The 16,815-nt window shown below is 40.3% G+C and overlaps 1 protein-coding gene and 1 long non-coding RNA gene across 8 annotated transcripts in view; one reads left to right on the forward strand and one right to left on the reverse strand.

The window, feature by feature from the left end:
• Positions 1 to 1,087: 1,087 nt before the first annotated feature.
• On the reverse strand, positions 1,088 to 6,268 carry LOC141571311 (uncharacterized). Its single transcript, XR_012496076.1, has 3 exons — positions 6,047 to 6,268; positions 5,567 to 5,653; positions 1,088 to 1,341 (listed from the first exon to the last, which is right to left on the reverse strand). It is a non-coding gene; the product is annotated as an uncharacterized LOC141571311 (long non-coding RNA).
• A 313-nt stretch (positions 6,269 to 6,581) lies between these two features.
• Positions 6,582 to 16,815, forward strand: part of CDK8 (cyclin dependent kinase 8) — a 101,468-nt gene continuing 91,234 nt past the window's right edge. For 2 of the 7 annotated variants that reach the window (XM_074330050.1, XM_074330051.1), the window contains exon 1: positions 6,611 to 7,452. In XM_074330050.1, coding sequence (XP_074186151.1) covers positions 7,325 to 7,452 — 128 coding nt within the window. In that variant the 5' untranslated portion in view covers positions 6,611 to 7,324. Of the gene's footprint in view, positions 7,453 to 16,815 lie in introns of all 7 variants that reach the window. The other 5 variants (XM_019736571.2, XM_074330052.1, XM_019736572.2 and 2 more) reach the window with 5 other exon arrangements.

Raw genomic sequence — 16,815 nt, forward strand, 5'->3', positions numbered from 1 at the left:
TTAGATGAACTAGTTTGAATTTGTGCTGTAGGCAATGAAAGGTGACACAGGGTCCTTGAAGATTTTTGAGCGGAGGAATGATGTAAATAAAACAACATTTTAAAATTTAAACAGGATGCAGGGTTTCAGAGCAGGAAGGACAATATCTGATGGAACTTGACTTTGGCTGGTAGGGGGAAAAAGGTATTAAAGGAGAAAAAATTCCAGAGGTTCTAAGTTTGGTGTTGCATGGAAACAAATAGTTTTGGATATCAAGTGTCAGGTGGTTGCAGAGGTGACCTAACCATGTTTATGAGCGATAGAAAGAGAGCTCTGTGGTCCATGTTTGTACAGGAACCAGCCAGAAAAGACTTGACTTTTCAGGTGATTGGGTTTAAGCCACATAGACCAGCTAGCTCAAAGGTGAAACATACTGGAACGAGAAGCCAGGGTAATATATTAAGCCTTGAAAAAGTAAACACAAAAGTAAACTGTGTTTATATAGATTACTTGCTATGCTGTTTATTGTGTAGCAAAATATATTTTGAACTGAAAAATAGAAAGTAAGATGCTTATGCAAGAAGTAAGATGTTCAATAGAGGGATAAGATCATAGCACCGTATATCACTTTAAAGGGGTGAATTTTCCCTAATACTTATAGAACCTGAGAGAAGAATTCATCAACAATGAATGTGAGAGATTTCGGTTTGGGTGGCTCTTATCAGTCATAGCAATGGGACTCTAGTAGCTAAGAACAGAAGAAATCATTCTTAATCTGCTACTTACACTATTTTCAGCTATTTTATTTAGTATGATGGAAGGGTCTTGCTACCACGCGTAGGTGTTAAGGAAGCAAGGCGTGAGGCAGGTATTTATTTTTTAAATATCTCACCAAAAAAATTAATTAACAAAATTCAAGCTAGTGTTATGATATAAAAGGGGAAACCCTGTCCTCACTTTCCTCCCTACCCAGCTTAAATGTCATGGTCTGTCATTTTGTCTCCTCTGCTGCCAATAATCCTAACCTCCCTGCCTCATCTTCTTTTCATCATATGCACCTGGCGAGGCCCTAAGCCTGGAAGAATCAAACATCTGTCTCTGCCCGGCCTCCACCTGGGCTGTTGAGTGCTGGTGATGAAAATCTCATAATAGTGCCGATGAATTTGGTATAAATGCCAGGCCGCACCTGCAAACAGCTCCTCGACATTGGCTGAAAGTCCTACAGTGACATCCTGCCAGTTCTCCTTCTTGTTCTGCCAGGAGATTGTTTGAAACCTGCTGTCTTTCCAGACGTGCAATCATTGCTTTTCTTTTTCCTTCCACCTCTGTCTCTTCATCATAGCAGGTGGATGTTTCTTTTACCTTATAGAGAAAACCAAAGCCATCTAAAAAGGAACTGCTTCAACTTTCACCAAATCTCCAGATTCATACGTACCTATACCTGGGTAGACCGAAAAACAATATTTTTCCCTTCCTGCCATCAAGAAGTGGAGTCTACTTGCCCACTCTTTGAATCTGGGCTGGTCTTGTGTCTTGCTTTCACCGGCAGAATGTGGTAGGAGTGATGCTGTGTGAATTCCAGAGCCCAGGCCTCAAGAGACATTAGAGTTTTCACCGTTGCCCTTTTGTACATTCTTTTGAGGACACCCACAAGATGTAAGGAAGTTTGAACTTGACCGCTGAATGGGGAGAGGCCATGTGACAGCACCATGGCTACGAATATATAAATGAGGTCATCTTAGACCCTCCAGCCCATCTGGCAACTGCCTGCAGCCACATGAATAACTTCAGGTGAGACCAGCACAGCCACTCAGCTGACCCCGGCCAATCCATGGAACTGTGAGAAATAATACATCATTGTTTTACACCCTACATTTTGGGGTTGATTGTAGGGCAGCAAAATATATGTGATAATGATTCTCATCCTTTTCTCCTTCCCACCTGTTAACCACAGAAAAGATGCTCTAGCACAAGCCTTCTGCCTATGCTCTGGCCCATTCTCTCTTGCTATGTACAGAGCTATCAATTATCCCCAAGATCACCCTTGCAACTGGTTCCATCCATTTAGCAATGAAACACCTCCAGTCTCTTCTGACTCATAAAGCCTCCTTCAGTCCCAGGTTCACTTCCAGTGATAGCCCTGATGCTGTAGGCCCTATCTTTCTTCTCCCTTTCAGAGTTAACATTGTGAATGAGAAAAATAATAGCTACCATGCACAGACCACTTACCATATGCTAGGCACAATTTAAATACTTTACACGTGTCATTAACTCCCTTAACCATCACAACACCCTGTGAGAGAGTTACTACTACATTCCAATTTCACAGATGAGGAAATTGAGGCACAAGAAAATGAAGCATCTTGTCCTGTTGCTCGTTCGTGTACAGAACCAGGCTGCATGGCTATGGAATTAGTTCTCTTAACCATTCTGCAATACGTGTATCTATATTCATTGTTCCATTTCCTTAGTTCAAACTTACTCTTCAATCCAGTGCAGATTGGCTTCATCCCGTACCTCATCACCAAAACTACTCTGAGTGTCAAAAATGACCTATAAACCAATTGATAAATCATGCATTCTCAATGGTGTGATATCACCCTCAAGAGGGTAAAAGTTGGTTCTTCGGGGGCCAAAAAATTCTTACATATTACAATGGCTTGTAACCTTCCAAAGTGCCACACTACATAAACAGATATACAGTATATCTGTGAAATTAACATTCTATAGAGATGGACAATTAGGGGAAAAAGTCTGAAAATGTTCCTTGGTGGGGTGGGGAGGGGGTTGATAGTTTTAAAAGAGGTTGAGAATCACTGATATTTATCTCGCTTGACTCCTTGGCAGCATTCAACACTATTGACCATTCCCTCCTTTTCAAAACTCATTCTTCCCTTGACTTTTTTGATGTCACATTCCCTAATTTCCCAAGTAACCCTCTGGCCACCTCCTCTAGGCTCTCTTTCTGGCTCCACCTCTACTCAGCCCTTGAATGATGGAGGTGCTCAGGGATCTGTTCTCTTCCCACTATAACACACTTTGCAGGTGATAGAATTAATTCTTGCAGTTGGTAATTTCCAAAGTTTATGTCTAGCCCTGACCTTTCGTTTGAGCTTTAGACTCCCATATCCACTTGCCCGCTAGATAAGTACACCTAAGTTTCTGAGACATCTCATGTTTGACGTGTCCAAAATGGAGCTCTTACTTTTTTCTCCTCAACTTGTTCCTCTCAAAAAGTCTTCCCCATCTCAGTAAGCATAAGTCCTTAGGAGTCATTTTGACTCCTTCTTTCTTTAGTTCACACCCAACTGATCAACAAGTCCTCTATCTATCTATCTATCTATCTATCTATCTATCTATCTATCATCTATCTATCTATCTTTCAATCTTTCCTAGTACAATCTATTCTTAATATAATAGGATATTCTTTTTAAAGCATAAATCATATCTAATCACTCCCCTCCTTACAACCTTCCAATGGCTTTTTATTGTCTTAAAAATAAAATCCAAGCCCCTTACTATGGTCTAAAAGGCCCTATATAATCTGCCCCCTGCCTACCTCTTTGTCTTCATGTCACACAACTTCCTCCTGCACTCATGACGTTCCTGTCACACAAGCTTCTTTCTGCTTCTTGGTTCCCAGCTTAAGGCCTTTGCACTTACAGTCCATCCGATTCACCTGGACCACTCTGCTCTCTCACTTTAGCAGGTTTCGCTAATCATCAGTCAGGTCTCTGCTGAAGCATCGTCACCTCACAGAGTCCTTGGCCATCCACCCAATCTAAAGCAACCTCCTTCCCTTCCCACTTCCCATCGCATGGCCCTGTTTCCTTCACAGTACTTGGAGCTTTCTCTCTTTTCCTGTAAGCTCTCCACCCCATCTCCCTCATCCCTCCAAATAAAGGGGCTCCATCATGTGACCCTTCTGTTGTGGCTACATGGTGTTGGTCCAGGATGGGCACCTGACCCCGCTGAACCAGAGCCCTTCCTGGAATTTTTAGAACAGAAATTGAGAAGCAGAATTTTCTCTAATGACAGGTGTGGTCTGATGTAAAATTCAGCAACTGCTAGTGGCCATGTTTCCAGTCATATGGAGGAAATGAGTCTACAAGGACAAATGACACTCACATGATGAGGGGGAGAAAAGAAATTAATTTTTGAAAGTGGTTTTTGGTTCTGGTTGCTTCTAAGGTCTAAATTATATTCTGGATGATTATAGAGTTAGTTATAGTTGAGAAACTTTTTGCATCGATATTTTCTTTGAAAACTTAAAAAAGGCTAGAGTGTCCATTGATTTAACTACTTGCTCTTGTGCCTAACACTGTACTCAGAAGTAGATGCTCAGTATGTACTTTTGATGATAAAAATGATGAGCACCGCACCTTCAGAATGGAAGGTTGGTGACTTTCCATTTAAACCTCACTCTGAGACTCAGTGAGAAAACGGAATCAAAGGTTGTAGAGACAGGAAGTGATCAACTGCGAGAAGACCCACTGGGCTTTTTACATTAATGTATCAAGATGCACTAAATCTTTTTGCATGCTCCAAAAAGTTCATGTTTAGAACAAGACTGAGGTAAGATAGTAAATGTTTTAAAATGACTCCCTCCCTGCCCCCCTTTATTATTATTAAGGTCTATTTCAACCTTTAGAGAAATCAACCCAATTAAACATATTCTAATTAAATATAACTATGCAAACGATGCGTTGGGCACTGTAGGAGATGCAGAGAGGAATCAATCATTAAGGGGTTTATTAAAGGACAGATGTTTTTAAGTGTGTAAAATACATGACTAAAATACAACGTAGTGGTGATGTTTCTATGTAAGTTATGCATAAAATGCAAGGGCACCAGGGATGGAGTTCATGGTAAAGAAAGGTCATATTCAGTTGCAAGAGCCAGGACTTCATGACCAAGTTAGGCTGTACCTTGGAGGATGGTAGGACTGTAAAGGTCAGAGATGGCATGAGGAAGCATCCAGCCTTTGAGAACAGACAAAGGCATATTTGGCCATGGCTATGAAGGACAATGTACAGCAAAGGAAAGTCTGAACTCATGGGGTTGGCAGTGAAACAGTAGGATGTCTGTCTACTAACATTGCTATTTGCAGGAATGGCATGGCATGATATGTTGTTTCAGAAATTTCAAGTTTGACATGATAGTAGAATACTTCCTTAGGCTGACCAGGAGGAAGATGAAAGATGGAGCTGGTGTTTGGAGGGGCATGTTAGACTTAGGATGTAAATAAAACCACATTTTATGAAAAGAGGCATGAACATTATTTGTGCATTGTTTGGAACATGGACCAATATGGGTCATAAACTCTACAATGTCACTGGCAGTCATCATGGAGCAAAGAGACATGTGATATCAGCATGATCTGAGGTTGAATATCAAACTGAAATGACAGTTCCATGTCCCTGATATATCAATTCATTCAAACAACAATTAAATCTGAAGCCTCATCCCTTTGATCTATGGGAAGTCCATTCTAAAAACAGGTTCCATTCCTCAAGTTTTCAGAATACTAACACATGCTATGAGTCCTTCCTAGCTCATTGCTTTGGCTCTGCAGGCCACTTCTTACCTTTTATAATTGAATTTCTGGCTGCTGCTCTTCCCTTTCCTCATGCAAGTATGGACACGGGCTCCTCAGGTAAGACCAGGGTGATAGCTGGGGATAACAGAAGGAAATTACTGCACAGAACAGAAAAACCTAAAACTGGATATTAGATATTATTGCTCCTAACACATTAGCCAAGCTCCCCTGCAAGGGTCCTTAGCTGCCCATCCTGATGCTGTGTTGAGGGACCAGCTTACCTCACACCATCAGAATCCACCAAACTGGAGTCCAGACCCCTAACTCCCACCCTAGCTTTCTCTTCCTGGTTCAAGGGCGGCTTCCGTTCCTGGCCCAGAATTACTAACAGTAAGAGCACTGTTAGTTAGTTTGACTATAGTAATCATTTTACTATGTATATGTATATCAAAACATCGTGCTATGCATCTTGAATCTATACAATTTTTATTTAAATAAACACTCAACTTCTTCAAGGAGAATTCTTACCTTCACCCACAGAGTGGATCGAGTCAAAACAGTAGTCAAAAGTACATTATAAGAAGTCTGTAAACTTCAGTGTTTGGGAATGTCATATGCAGGTGGTAGAGAAGACGGGTGATGGGGGCTGGCACACACAGTGCAGAGCCAAGCCCAGGTCCATGGTTCTTCACAACTTTTCCTCCAGTGTGGTGCCTTGGTTTCTTAAGATCTATGAGTAAATACATGGACCAAAAAAAAAAAAAAGACACATCACTCAAGATGTGTCCTTTAATACCTGAAGTTCAGAAGTGGCACAAAATGTGATGTCAATAGAAACTAGCCTCCCTCACACGTGAATTTCTTTGGTTAAGTTTACGGCCCAAATCAGACACTAACGATATCGCTGCTAAAAATAATTTTTCCTAAGTGATTGAAACTCATCTCACTTTGGACTACTAATTCCATCATGCAATGCTCCCCATGTACCCACTGTATGGGGTGGAGTCGTAGAAGGGGCGGCAACAGCGGCGGCTAGTGCATTCTGGGCATTGTAGTCTGGGGCCCTGGCCGCCGTCGGGACGGTCCACGTGGTGAGTTTGGCAGCAGCTTTGGGCAGCGGCTACCCGGCTCCCTTCACACTGTCCTGCGGGTGCCGGCCCCGGCGGGGACAGACAACCGCTGCGGAGCGGGCTGGAGGGAGGGCCGGAGGTAGCCCGAGCCTTCGCGACGTTTTTGCGACAGCCGCGGCCGTGTTCCGCGATTCCCCTCCCTCCTCCTCTCTCTGAGGAGGTACCGGCTGTTGTGCGGGGCTGCCTTTCTGTTTGAGTGTATGGGAGAGTGAGTGAGTGAGTGAGTGAGTGTGAGCGTGTGTGTGAGAGAGGGTGAGGCGTGAGTGCGCGTTTGAGAGGACGAGAGCCCGCCGTGGCCGCCCCGCCGCTCCCCGCAGCGGGAGCAGAACGCGCGGCCGGAGAGAGCAGAAGAGCCGGCGCCCCGGGAGTCCGCGGGGACAAGGGCAGAGACACCCGCTCCCCACCCCCAGCCCTCGTCCCTCTGCTCTCCTGCGCCCGGGGGAACCTCCCCGTCCCACCCCACCCTCTGCCGGCCTCTGCCCCGCTGCCTCCCTGGATGTCCCCGGCGCTCTCGCGGGGCCTCCTCCTGCTCTTGCCGCATCGGTCGGGCTGGTGCTGCGGCCGCCGGGTGTAGAGCGGGCGGGTTCCCGGGGGCTGCGGCTGCCGGTGCTTCCCGGGTCCCCACCCCTGTGCCCCGGCCCCCTGACCCAGCTCCCCGGCCTCGGAGGCTGTGACAATGGACTATGACTTTAAAGTGAAGCTGAGCAGCGAGCGGGAGCGGGTCGAGGACCTGTTTGAATACGAGGGCTGCAAAGTTGGCCGAGGCACTTATGGTCACGTCTACAAAGCCAAGAGGAAAGATGGGTGAGTGTTTGTGTCTGTGCCGGTGTCCGCGCTGGGCGGCGCTCCCGCAGGCCCAGGCAGGTAGCCGGGAGGGAGCGCGGAGCGCTGGAGTGCGGGTCTCCCACTTCCTAGACACCCGCATCTGTCCCCGCCAGCCTGGTTTGGAGAGGAAGTGGTGGACGAAGGAGCCAAACCCGCACGAAACCCTGCGTGCTGCTGCCTCTGTTCTACTTTGGTGGCTCATAGGGAAAAGCAGCCTCTACCCACGGGCTGTATACTTTTCAAGGGTTTCGGTACCAGATTTTAAAAAATAAATTCGTTATAAAATGTCAGTTTAAATGATTGTGGGGGGTGGGGAGGTGTCGATTTATTATGGTAACCTGGGGATTTCCTCACCCGCTTCTGGAGTGACATCCATAAGTCTGGAAGGGAAGCTGTGATCCTTTCCTCCACCAGTTTGTGATTGATTTTTTTTTTTTTTAAATAAAATCCGGATTTTATTTGGGGGAAGAGAGCAGCCGGTAAATCCGGTTCTGAAGAGTTCCTCTGTGATCAGCTGCAACATAAATGTAGCAATTGCTATTTAGATACCATTAGCTGTGGGTTTTACATAGAACAATGGGGGTTGGTGTAGGGTGGGTGGTGGGGAAAAAGGCCAGTGACACACAGGGGTTATCTTGTTCAGGCCGTTCCCCCCAAATTTAGCAGCTGGCAGTGAACTTTAAATAGGCTCTTTGCTTTAAAGATTCTCCCCTAGAAATAATTAAGTCTATGACTGGTAATGCTCCCAATTTAGTTTCTGAAACAGGCAAGTGAAGTGTTCATTTTTCCTTTGTCAGTAGATGAATGTCTTGTAATATTGACAAAAGAGAAGGCAATTCTTAGTTGAGGAGAAAAATATATTTAATTAAGTCCTTGTTTTCCTCTTGTAAAAATGGATGTTGTCGCTGTTGCCTTAGACACTATAGAAAATTGCTGGAAAGACAATACCAGAGCTTATTATATAATCTTTAGATTTTATTATAAACAAAGTAGCTTTACTTGAACATCACTGTTAGTTTGGTTAGCTGCTGTTTAACAATTAAAATAATTGTTTTTTCCCCCCAAAATTAGCTAGGAGGGTATGTTTAGAACTATATGAGCACTAAAAAATGAAACCATTCATAAAGCTGAAATAAGTTACCAACGGGGTGGGAGGGAAGCCATATTTATAACTACTTTAGTATTCTGGATATTGGAAAGGAAGTGTATATCAACATTTTTCTTAGATTTACGGAGATACCTTTCAAAAAAACTTAAAATGGACTCTAAGAGTAAAATACTAATTCTAATTAATTTGGAATGTGCATTTCAGTGCTTACATGCAGCAGTAAAGCAGTACAGATATCTGCAAAAGGTAGGGATTTGCAAACTTGATACTCTGGGTGCTGCATGTATTGAAAAGTACTTTTTAGCAGAAGGGGTAGTCTGGTGACATTTGAGACATCAACGTCTGGAGATGGTGTTGACTCTTTTTTAATTATATTTCTCGTTGAAGTATTACTCTGTAATAACATATTTTAAAAATTGTCCTTGTTAACTTCCCATACAGTATTTTTCAAGCCTTAAACCATTTTCCCATCCCCCAATGTTATGTAATTTGGGGTATATTCATCAAGTCCCCAATCCCATGAGATTAGATATTGCAATACATTTTTGACCAGTCTGTCATCTGTTTTATAAAATTCTGGTGACTTTAAATTACTTTTAATCTCTTTGAGAGAAGCCAGTTCTGTTTTCATAAATTTTTCATAAATTTAAGATAATAAAATATGTAAATTTTATTAACTTTGATTTTTAATTTAAGAACTGTGATATTGCATATTGGCAAGAGGTACTTTTAACCACATTATATGTCTCATGGTCAGATTTTAATTTAGGCCAAGAATAATTTTAGAAGAATTATATAATTTAAAAATAGCTGAATGTATAGTATATGAACATTTCTTGGTCATCTGTGATAGCCGAAGAGTAGCACTGCATTTTGGGGGAAAAAAACAACTTTTTGTTAATAATTATTTGGGCTTGTTTTCCTGCAACCCTTAATGATTTTGTTTATCGCATAAACTTTTTAAAAAAATGTATCAAATGTCAAGAGAGTTTTAAAATTACTTAAAAACAGTTTTGTTTTCCAGAGGGAATATTTCTTGGTTTAGCCTCTTTTTTTATAACCTAACTCTGGTAAAATACTGCATTGTATTTATGAGGTTCTTTTGATCTTATGTCAGTGAAATGTAATTTAATGCATTTTAGTCCTGGTAAAATAAATTTTGTGGCTGTTTAATCTTTTATAAAAAGATGATGATCAAATAATTTGTTTCTAGTATTGATTTGCTTTCAAATTAAATTATATATTATGTAACTGAAATTTCAGAGTATTCTAGGAACTCAGACAGTAGCACCTTCAAAAAGAACCCTGAGATTTACAGTAAAATGAAATGTTTTGTTTAGACGTATTTGATTATTAAAATGAATGTATGTATATGTATCCTGTCAGTTGTGCAGCGAGCATCACAGAACATGAATAATTAGTAAAAAAAAATTTAGAACAGAGGAGTTAGCTTCTGAAATAATTAAATTTTAGGAAATAAACAATTCAAAAGGTCATTTCTTTGAGTTGCAGAATTAATAATACTATTTTGCTAGTATACTACACTTAAGATAAACTCAGCATTTTAGGAATGTGGAGGAGAGGGAAATACTTTATTTGAGGCATGATTACATATGTGGAAATAGGGCCTTTTATAATTGTGTTAATTTCAGATTCTAATAGAGTTAATAAATGGACAATAAATTTTGGGAATAATTTTCTCTGTCATCATAAATGAGATGGAGAGTGTCTTTGTGTCTGAACACCAAAAGGTACTTAGTGAGAAGCAGAGGGATTCATTTTCTTTCTGAGTCAGTTGCATTTCCTCTTTGCAGAATTTAGGCAGCCAAACTCATTTTGTTCCAAAGAATGGAAAACTGAGAAAGCAGAAAACAATTTGGTTTTTAAATTCTAAAGTCACATTTATAGGCACTGGACATTTTGTAGAATTTAAAAATCAACTTGGAATAAGAGCTTGATCTCCCAAAAAGAAAAGTAAAAGGAGTTTTCTTGAATAGGATTCTCAGACACCTATATCAATGTTCAGAAGAACAGATAATATATAATTGGGTGTATGTGTGTTTTAAATATATAGAAAACTTTTATTGGGGCACTTTTGTTAAAAATCCAGAGGTTAGTAGGCAGTGATAATGATAATGATGCTAAATTATTGAGTAAGTACTAAGCCTTGGGTGGAGTGCTTTACCATCATCATCTATTTAATCCTCATAAATACCATATCAAGCCAGTTCTGTTTTTCCTAAACACTTGCAGGTGAGGAAACTGAGGCTTAGTAAAGGTTAAGCAAATTTGTCCATGGTCACATGACTAATTAAATGTCAGAACTGGAATTAGAGGATCACAAGCAGGTCTTTAGAGCCCATGCTCTTAACCATTGTGCTTCTTATAATTAATACATAAAAAAAATATCAACATAGACATTGAGATTTGGTTTTCAGTGGGTCATTCAGAAAACGTGAATGCCTTATCGAAGGACTAGTCTTTTCAGTTAACTGGTACACTTGTTTTAGTACATTTCTGAACAGTGGGGTGTTTTTCAAGTACCACAAAAGTATGTATGTAGATATGTGGGTGGTATGTGTGCACACACATATATATATGTTTACAGATACACACATGTGTGTGTGTGTGTGTGTAGGACCAAACTCTAATAAGGCATGTTAAGATATGAAAGTTCTTTGTCTAGTGGAAATAGCTCTAATTTGGAGAGACTGGAGGCCTGAGTTTGAGTTCACACTCTGCCTCTGATTACCAGTATGACCTTGGGCAAGTCATTTGCCCCTGTAGATCTTGGTTTCCTTATTTGTAAGATTAGGGGGGTTGAGTTGATAATTTTTAGGGTTTTTTCCTAGTATTATGATTTAAGGAAGTCAAAGTTGTGAATATAAAATGTAATACTTTTACATGATTATTCTTTTTGTTTGTTTGAAAAATTCACTTCAAATGTGGTTACCCAACCTTTTTTTTTTTAAGTTTATTGGGGTGACAATTGTTAGTAAAATTACATAGATTTCAGGTATACAATTCTATATTACATCATCTATAAATCCCATTGTGTGTTCACCACCCAGAGTCAGTTCTCCTTCCATCACCATATATTTGACTTTTACATGATTATTGAACAAAAACTTGAGACCGAGGTGCACTTCCGTATTTCTTAGTCTCATGCTTTAGCAAAGTGAGTTCTCATTAACTACCAAAAAGAAGTTAGGTAACTCACAAAGATTCATCAGCTACTGTACCTAACATGTCTTGTACTACCTTAACATTTCTTCATGTTTATCTCCTAAGATGTTGGGATTTATGGACCAGTGCCTGCTCCCACTCCTGTGAACCATTCATTTGGAGGCTCGCACAAGTGACTTTTCTGATTCAGTCTGAATTGGAGCTTTCATTCAGTTTTAGTGCCTTAACTATGATCACAACTTGGTTGGAACCCTTTATTTCCCCAAAGGGTTCTAATAGTTTTTCTCCTAAATAGTTGTGAACCCTGTATTTAAGTTCACTTTGATTGAAATATGTCTTTAGATGTCAAAAATGCCAAATACAACATGTAATAATCCCCATCACTGGGGATTTGTATGCCCAATAGTGAGTATTCTTTACAACCTTTAAAAAATGTGATGCAAACGGACAAGCAGAGTATTTACCTTGCACTCCTTATCTACTGCCAGTTGAATTTATTATCTGCCTTGGGTATCAGTGCATTCAGATCCACTGTTGAGTCTACTTAGAGGTTTCATGCTTAGATCCCATTTTCTTACTAGCAAGACTGGCAAATTAAATTTGTTCCTGTGGGATTTATTTATTTGATTAGTACTTTTACTGTTTCTTCCAACATTTGGAGAAATCCATTCAACAAATATTTATTGGACCCTTCTATGTGCCAAGCACTGTCCAAGGTATTAGGAATGCAATGATGAATAAAATATGCCATTATTTGAGGATTTATCTACTGGGGAAACAAACATGTAAATCAGTTAAAACAATATAATACAATACAATATAATACAATACAACATAATATAATCTGTAATAATTAATACAAGATGCTTTGGAACACAGAGATGGATACTCCCAACTGCTTAGGGTTTTCAGGGAAAGCCTCTCAAGGATGACAAAATTTTGTTTGACTCTTAGAAGACGGGGAGAATCTCATCAGAAAGGGCACTTCAAGAGGAATGGGACAAAGAGGGGTGCTTTATAGCAAATATTGTGGGATTGAATGTTTTCTTCCCACACCTTTCCTCCCCACTCTTTTCCTTCCCACTCCTTTCCCCTTGCTGGCATTTTTTAGCTCCCGCTGTATGTGTAGTATATATATATACTACAAGTGTTCCCTTGTACCCATTGGTCATGATGAGGTCTGTTATTTAACAATGGGGATACATTTACAAGCATGCACTCAACACCTTGATTGTCTGGGTGGCAGTTTTCCATCACAAGAATGTTGGTGAATCAGAATACATCCAAGCAGCCTCTGAAATCCTGCTGTCTGGCCTCAGACATGTAACACTGCCGTGGCAGAACGCCGTTTTGATTGGGGCTCTGGGTAACAGATGATTCTGCTTTGGCCTCACCTACGTGAAGAGTAGGAGCCAGACCAGACTCTTCTGTGCTGCTGCGATGGTGCTGGCAACAGATTGGAGGGGGGATTTCTCTTGGTGGGACTCTCTGATATGTGAATACACGGGAGGTAGGGAAATGGCTTCTGGCGCACTGGATTTCAGCTAGGAAAATAGAAACCATGACAAATTATTATAAATTCCTGTAGGCCATTTGCAAACTTAAGTACTTTTTCAAAAATTATTTCTCTGGGAAAATGTGTTCGGAGTTGTGATATACAAACGTTTGCAATGTGATCCGTATGTAAGTTGGGAACTGTCTGTGCCAATCAGTGTTGATAAATATGTATATACCCTGTGGCTGGTGTCATCTTTCTTGTCTTTTATTGTTGAATCCAATCCTCATTGTCTCTTTATTCTGTTTTATTCTTTTTCTGTCCTTAGCTGCGTCTAGAGAATGAAACTCCTACTGTCCTTTCCTCCTTCAGAAAAGTTTGTAAATCCTTTCCTTCACTCCATCTTAGGTGGGCCTTGGTCATCTCTTTGTTACTTAGAACCTACTGTGATATTTTTTGTCCTTAGATATCTATTGTCGCCTCAAGGCAGGTCTTGATGTTGTCACTAAAAAGTGACCTGTTGTTTTGATCTCGAGGCTTGAAGACCCTTTAATATAGTGATTCTCAAGCTTCTTTAATATCGTTATTGTCAAAGTCACAAAACCAGCTCCTGCCGTACTCAGCTTCCTTTACTGATGGGGCTGCCGTGTGCCGCGGACGTGTCATGGCACAGCCAGAACGCTGCGACCCCCTTTCAAATTGAGATATGTCACAAACCATAAAACTCATTCTTTTACAGTGTGCAGGCCCCTGGTTTTTCATATATTCAAAGGCTGTGCAACCATTACCACTATCCTATTCCAGAACAGTTTTATTTCCCACAAAAAGAAACTTTATACCCATCACTAGTCATTCCTCATTCCCCCTCTTCGTAGCTCCTAGCAACCGCTAATCTACTTCCTGTCTCTGTGGATTTGCCTGTTCTGGACATTTCCTATAAATGGAATCATACACTGTGTGGCCTTTTGTGTCTTTACTTAGCATAATGTTTTCAGGGTTCATCCGTGTTGTGCATGTATCAGCATTCATTCTTTTTTTTATGGTTGAAATAATATTGCCTTGTATGGATAGACCCTATTTTTTTATCCATTCATCAGTTGGTGGACATTTGGATTGTTTCTACTTTTTGGCTCTTATGAATAATGCTGCTGTGAACCTTCCTGTGCGAGTCGTTATGTGCATATATGTTTTCATTTCTTCTGGGCGTATACCCAGGTATTAAATTGCTGGGTCAGAGGGTGACTCTTACGTTTAGCTTCTTAAGAAATTGCCAAACTTTTTCTAAGTGGCTGAGAACCACTTTTGAGTGGCTTTACCTTGACTTTGGTTTAGGACCAAGATGTTTGTGCATCCTTCGTCTGTAAGACCCGACTAGCCTGCCTTATGCCCAGGACGGTGTTCATTTCACACTCTAGTCTATCCTAGTGATTCTGAAATACAGATTGATACAACTACTCGTGCATCAAATCAGACCACCATTCTCAACCTTTTCCCAGGCAGCCTCTCGTGCTAGGAACATTTTTATCCTCAGCTGACATAGGTTCTAACATTTAACTCCAGAAATCTTAACTATTATACTTTATCTTAACATACAACTCTGACAATTCCCTCGTCACTCATCACCCCACAAAACATAGTCCTTCGTAGATGTGTTATGTAACTACCTCAGTGTATATGTGGTTAATGTTTATATGTCCTTTGGGTCTTTCTGGTGAATGTTTATGGGATAGGTATTATAGATTTCTTCTAGGGCAGTAATTGTGTTCCCCTCCGTTCCTGGCACGTTGCCACGTGTTGACAGGTATTTAGTACTTTTTTTATTTTTGGTGTTCCTAAAATTTGTATTTGAAAGTCTTCCTTTTAAACTTGCTAAAATTAAAAACTTGAGCATTTTATAGGAGAAGAGAAAAGCAGCACCTCGTGGAAATAACCAGAGAAGGAAAGTTTGATGGGCTGGCTCTATTGATACCAGGTGCAAAACCAAAAGCCAGAGGCAGAGGCAAGTTTTGTTAATTGGCTGAACCAGATAGAAGGCCCAGATATTTGAAAAATTGAGCCACTATAAAGAATAAAGTATTTTTTGAAATGTATCTTGTAAATGAATCAGTTTAAATGGGAATCAAACTATATTTCTCAACTTAAGGAAAATATAGTTTCTGAACCAGAGTTGGCATCTGATTTTGTTTAAATGCATGATTGTTTCATATTTGAAGTTTACTTTTGTTATACGAGTAAAAAATTATTTAGGTTAACTACTACTCAAGTTAACTCAGTTACTCATCTCTCTAGACAAACTCTTTAAAATCTATAACTCTATGATAGCCTATGAATTCTAACAAATAATCACCCTATGGAGAAGAATTCTTTGCATCGTGATGCAAAGCCCACGCTGGGTATTTCTATACACCTGCATTTATAGGTTGTCTAGAGAACTAAAGGGATCACAAAAATCCAAAACTTGTCCATTCTTGGTATTATGGTTTATGTTAAATAAGTCATATTTTGGGGGAAAGAGGAGGCATATATTGAAAAATTATTGTTATAAGGCTTCTGTTTTATGGAAGGCCAATAAGTCATGTGAAAATTTAAGTTTATTTAGAATAGATAAATTTGTTTGGATTTTTTTTTTCACTTATGAAAGAATCTCTTTAAGTATGTGAACTTGCCTTGTGAATTTATCGTGTGACTCAGTTTATAAGAAGTTCCGTTTGTATACAATTTCCAAGAAAATGTCAAGCACAAAGTAAGACATACTTGTAATTTGTTTTCTAATGCTGACTTAACATTGAAGTTTCTTTTAAATGTAAAATTAAATCATTTAGATATTTGACATTTCATTATAGTTTCATTTTTAGCTGTAGTTGTTTTTGGTAACTTTGTATATCTGTAATTCATTTGATAGCTATTTCCCAAATGTCTGTAATATGCCAGTTTCTGTTCCAGACACAGGTGACTGAGCAGTGAGCAGCCCCTTAGGGAACGTCAGACTTTTGAGTAAACAGGTACTTACAATATTGTGGGATAGGGCTGCGATAGGGAAATTGGAGGTGGCTGTGGTGGTACCTCATCTGCTTTTGGGGGCCCAAGGCTGATATTTCAGTTGTGACTTGAAAGATAATTAGAAGGTACGCAGGTGAATAGGCAGTAAATAAGAGCGAGTGGGGTTGTAGTGCAAGACTTATAGTGCAGGCTAGACGGGTAGCATTTGGTTCCGGAGTTTCTTTACACAGTATAGGAAGGGGTACAATCAGGTTGAAAGGGGAGTACAGTAGGGGTTGGATTATGGGTAGAAAACAGATGTTAATCTGAGGTCATTTGGGGAGCTTGTATGTTGTAGGGGAGAGTAAGGCTCTTCCCAGCACCCATTGGAGCTGCCACGAGAAGCGTTTACAGAGATTGGAAGGAAAGATGCTATGGTGAGCGGATTGCCAGAAAGAATTTCCTTGCCAGATCTTAGAGGGGAATAAGGGGTGTGGCGAGAGGTAGAAAAAGTAAAGTTGGGAAGTAAGTGGGGTCTTGTAAATCGTGCTCTGGGCTTCGTCCTTTATTCTGA

Source organism: Rhinolophus sinicus, linkage group LG04 (assembly GCF_036562045.2).
Source record: "Rhinolophus sinicus isolate RSC01 linkage group LG04, ASM3656204v1, whole genome shotgun sequence".
In the NCBI taxonomy this organism is placed as follows: Eukaryota; Metazoa; Chordata; class Mammalia; order Chiroptera; family Rhinolophidae; genus Rhinolophus; species Rhinolophus sinicus.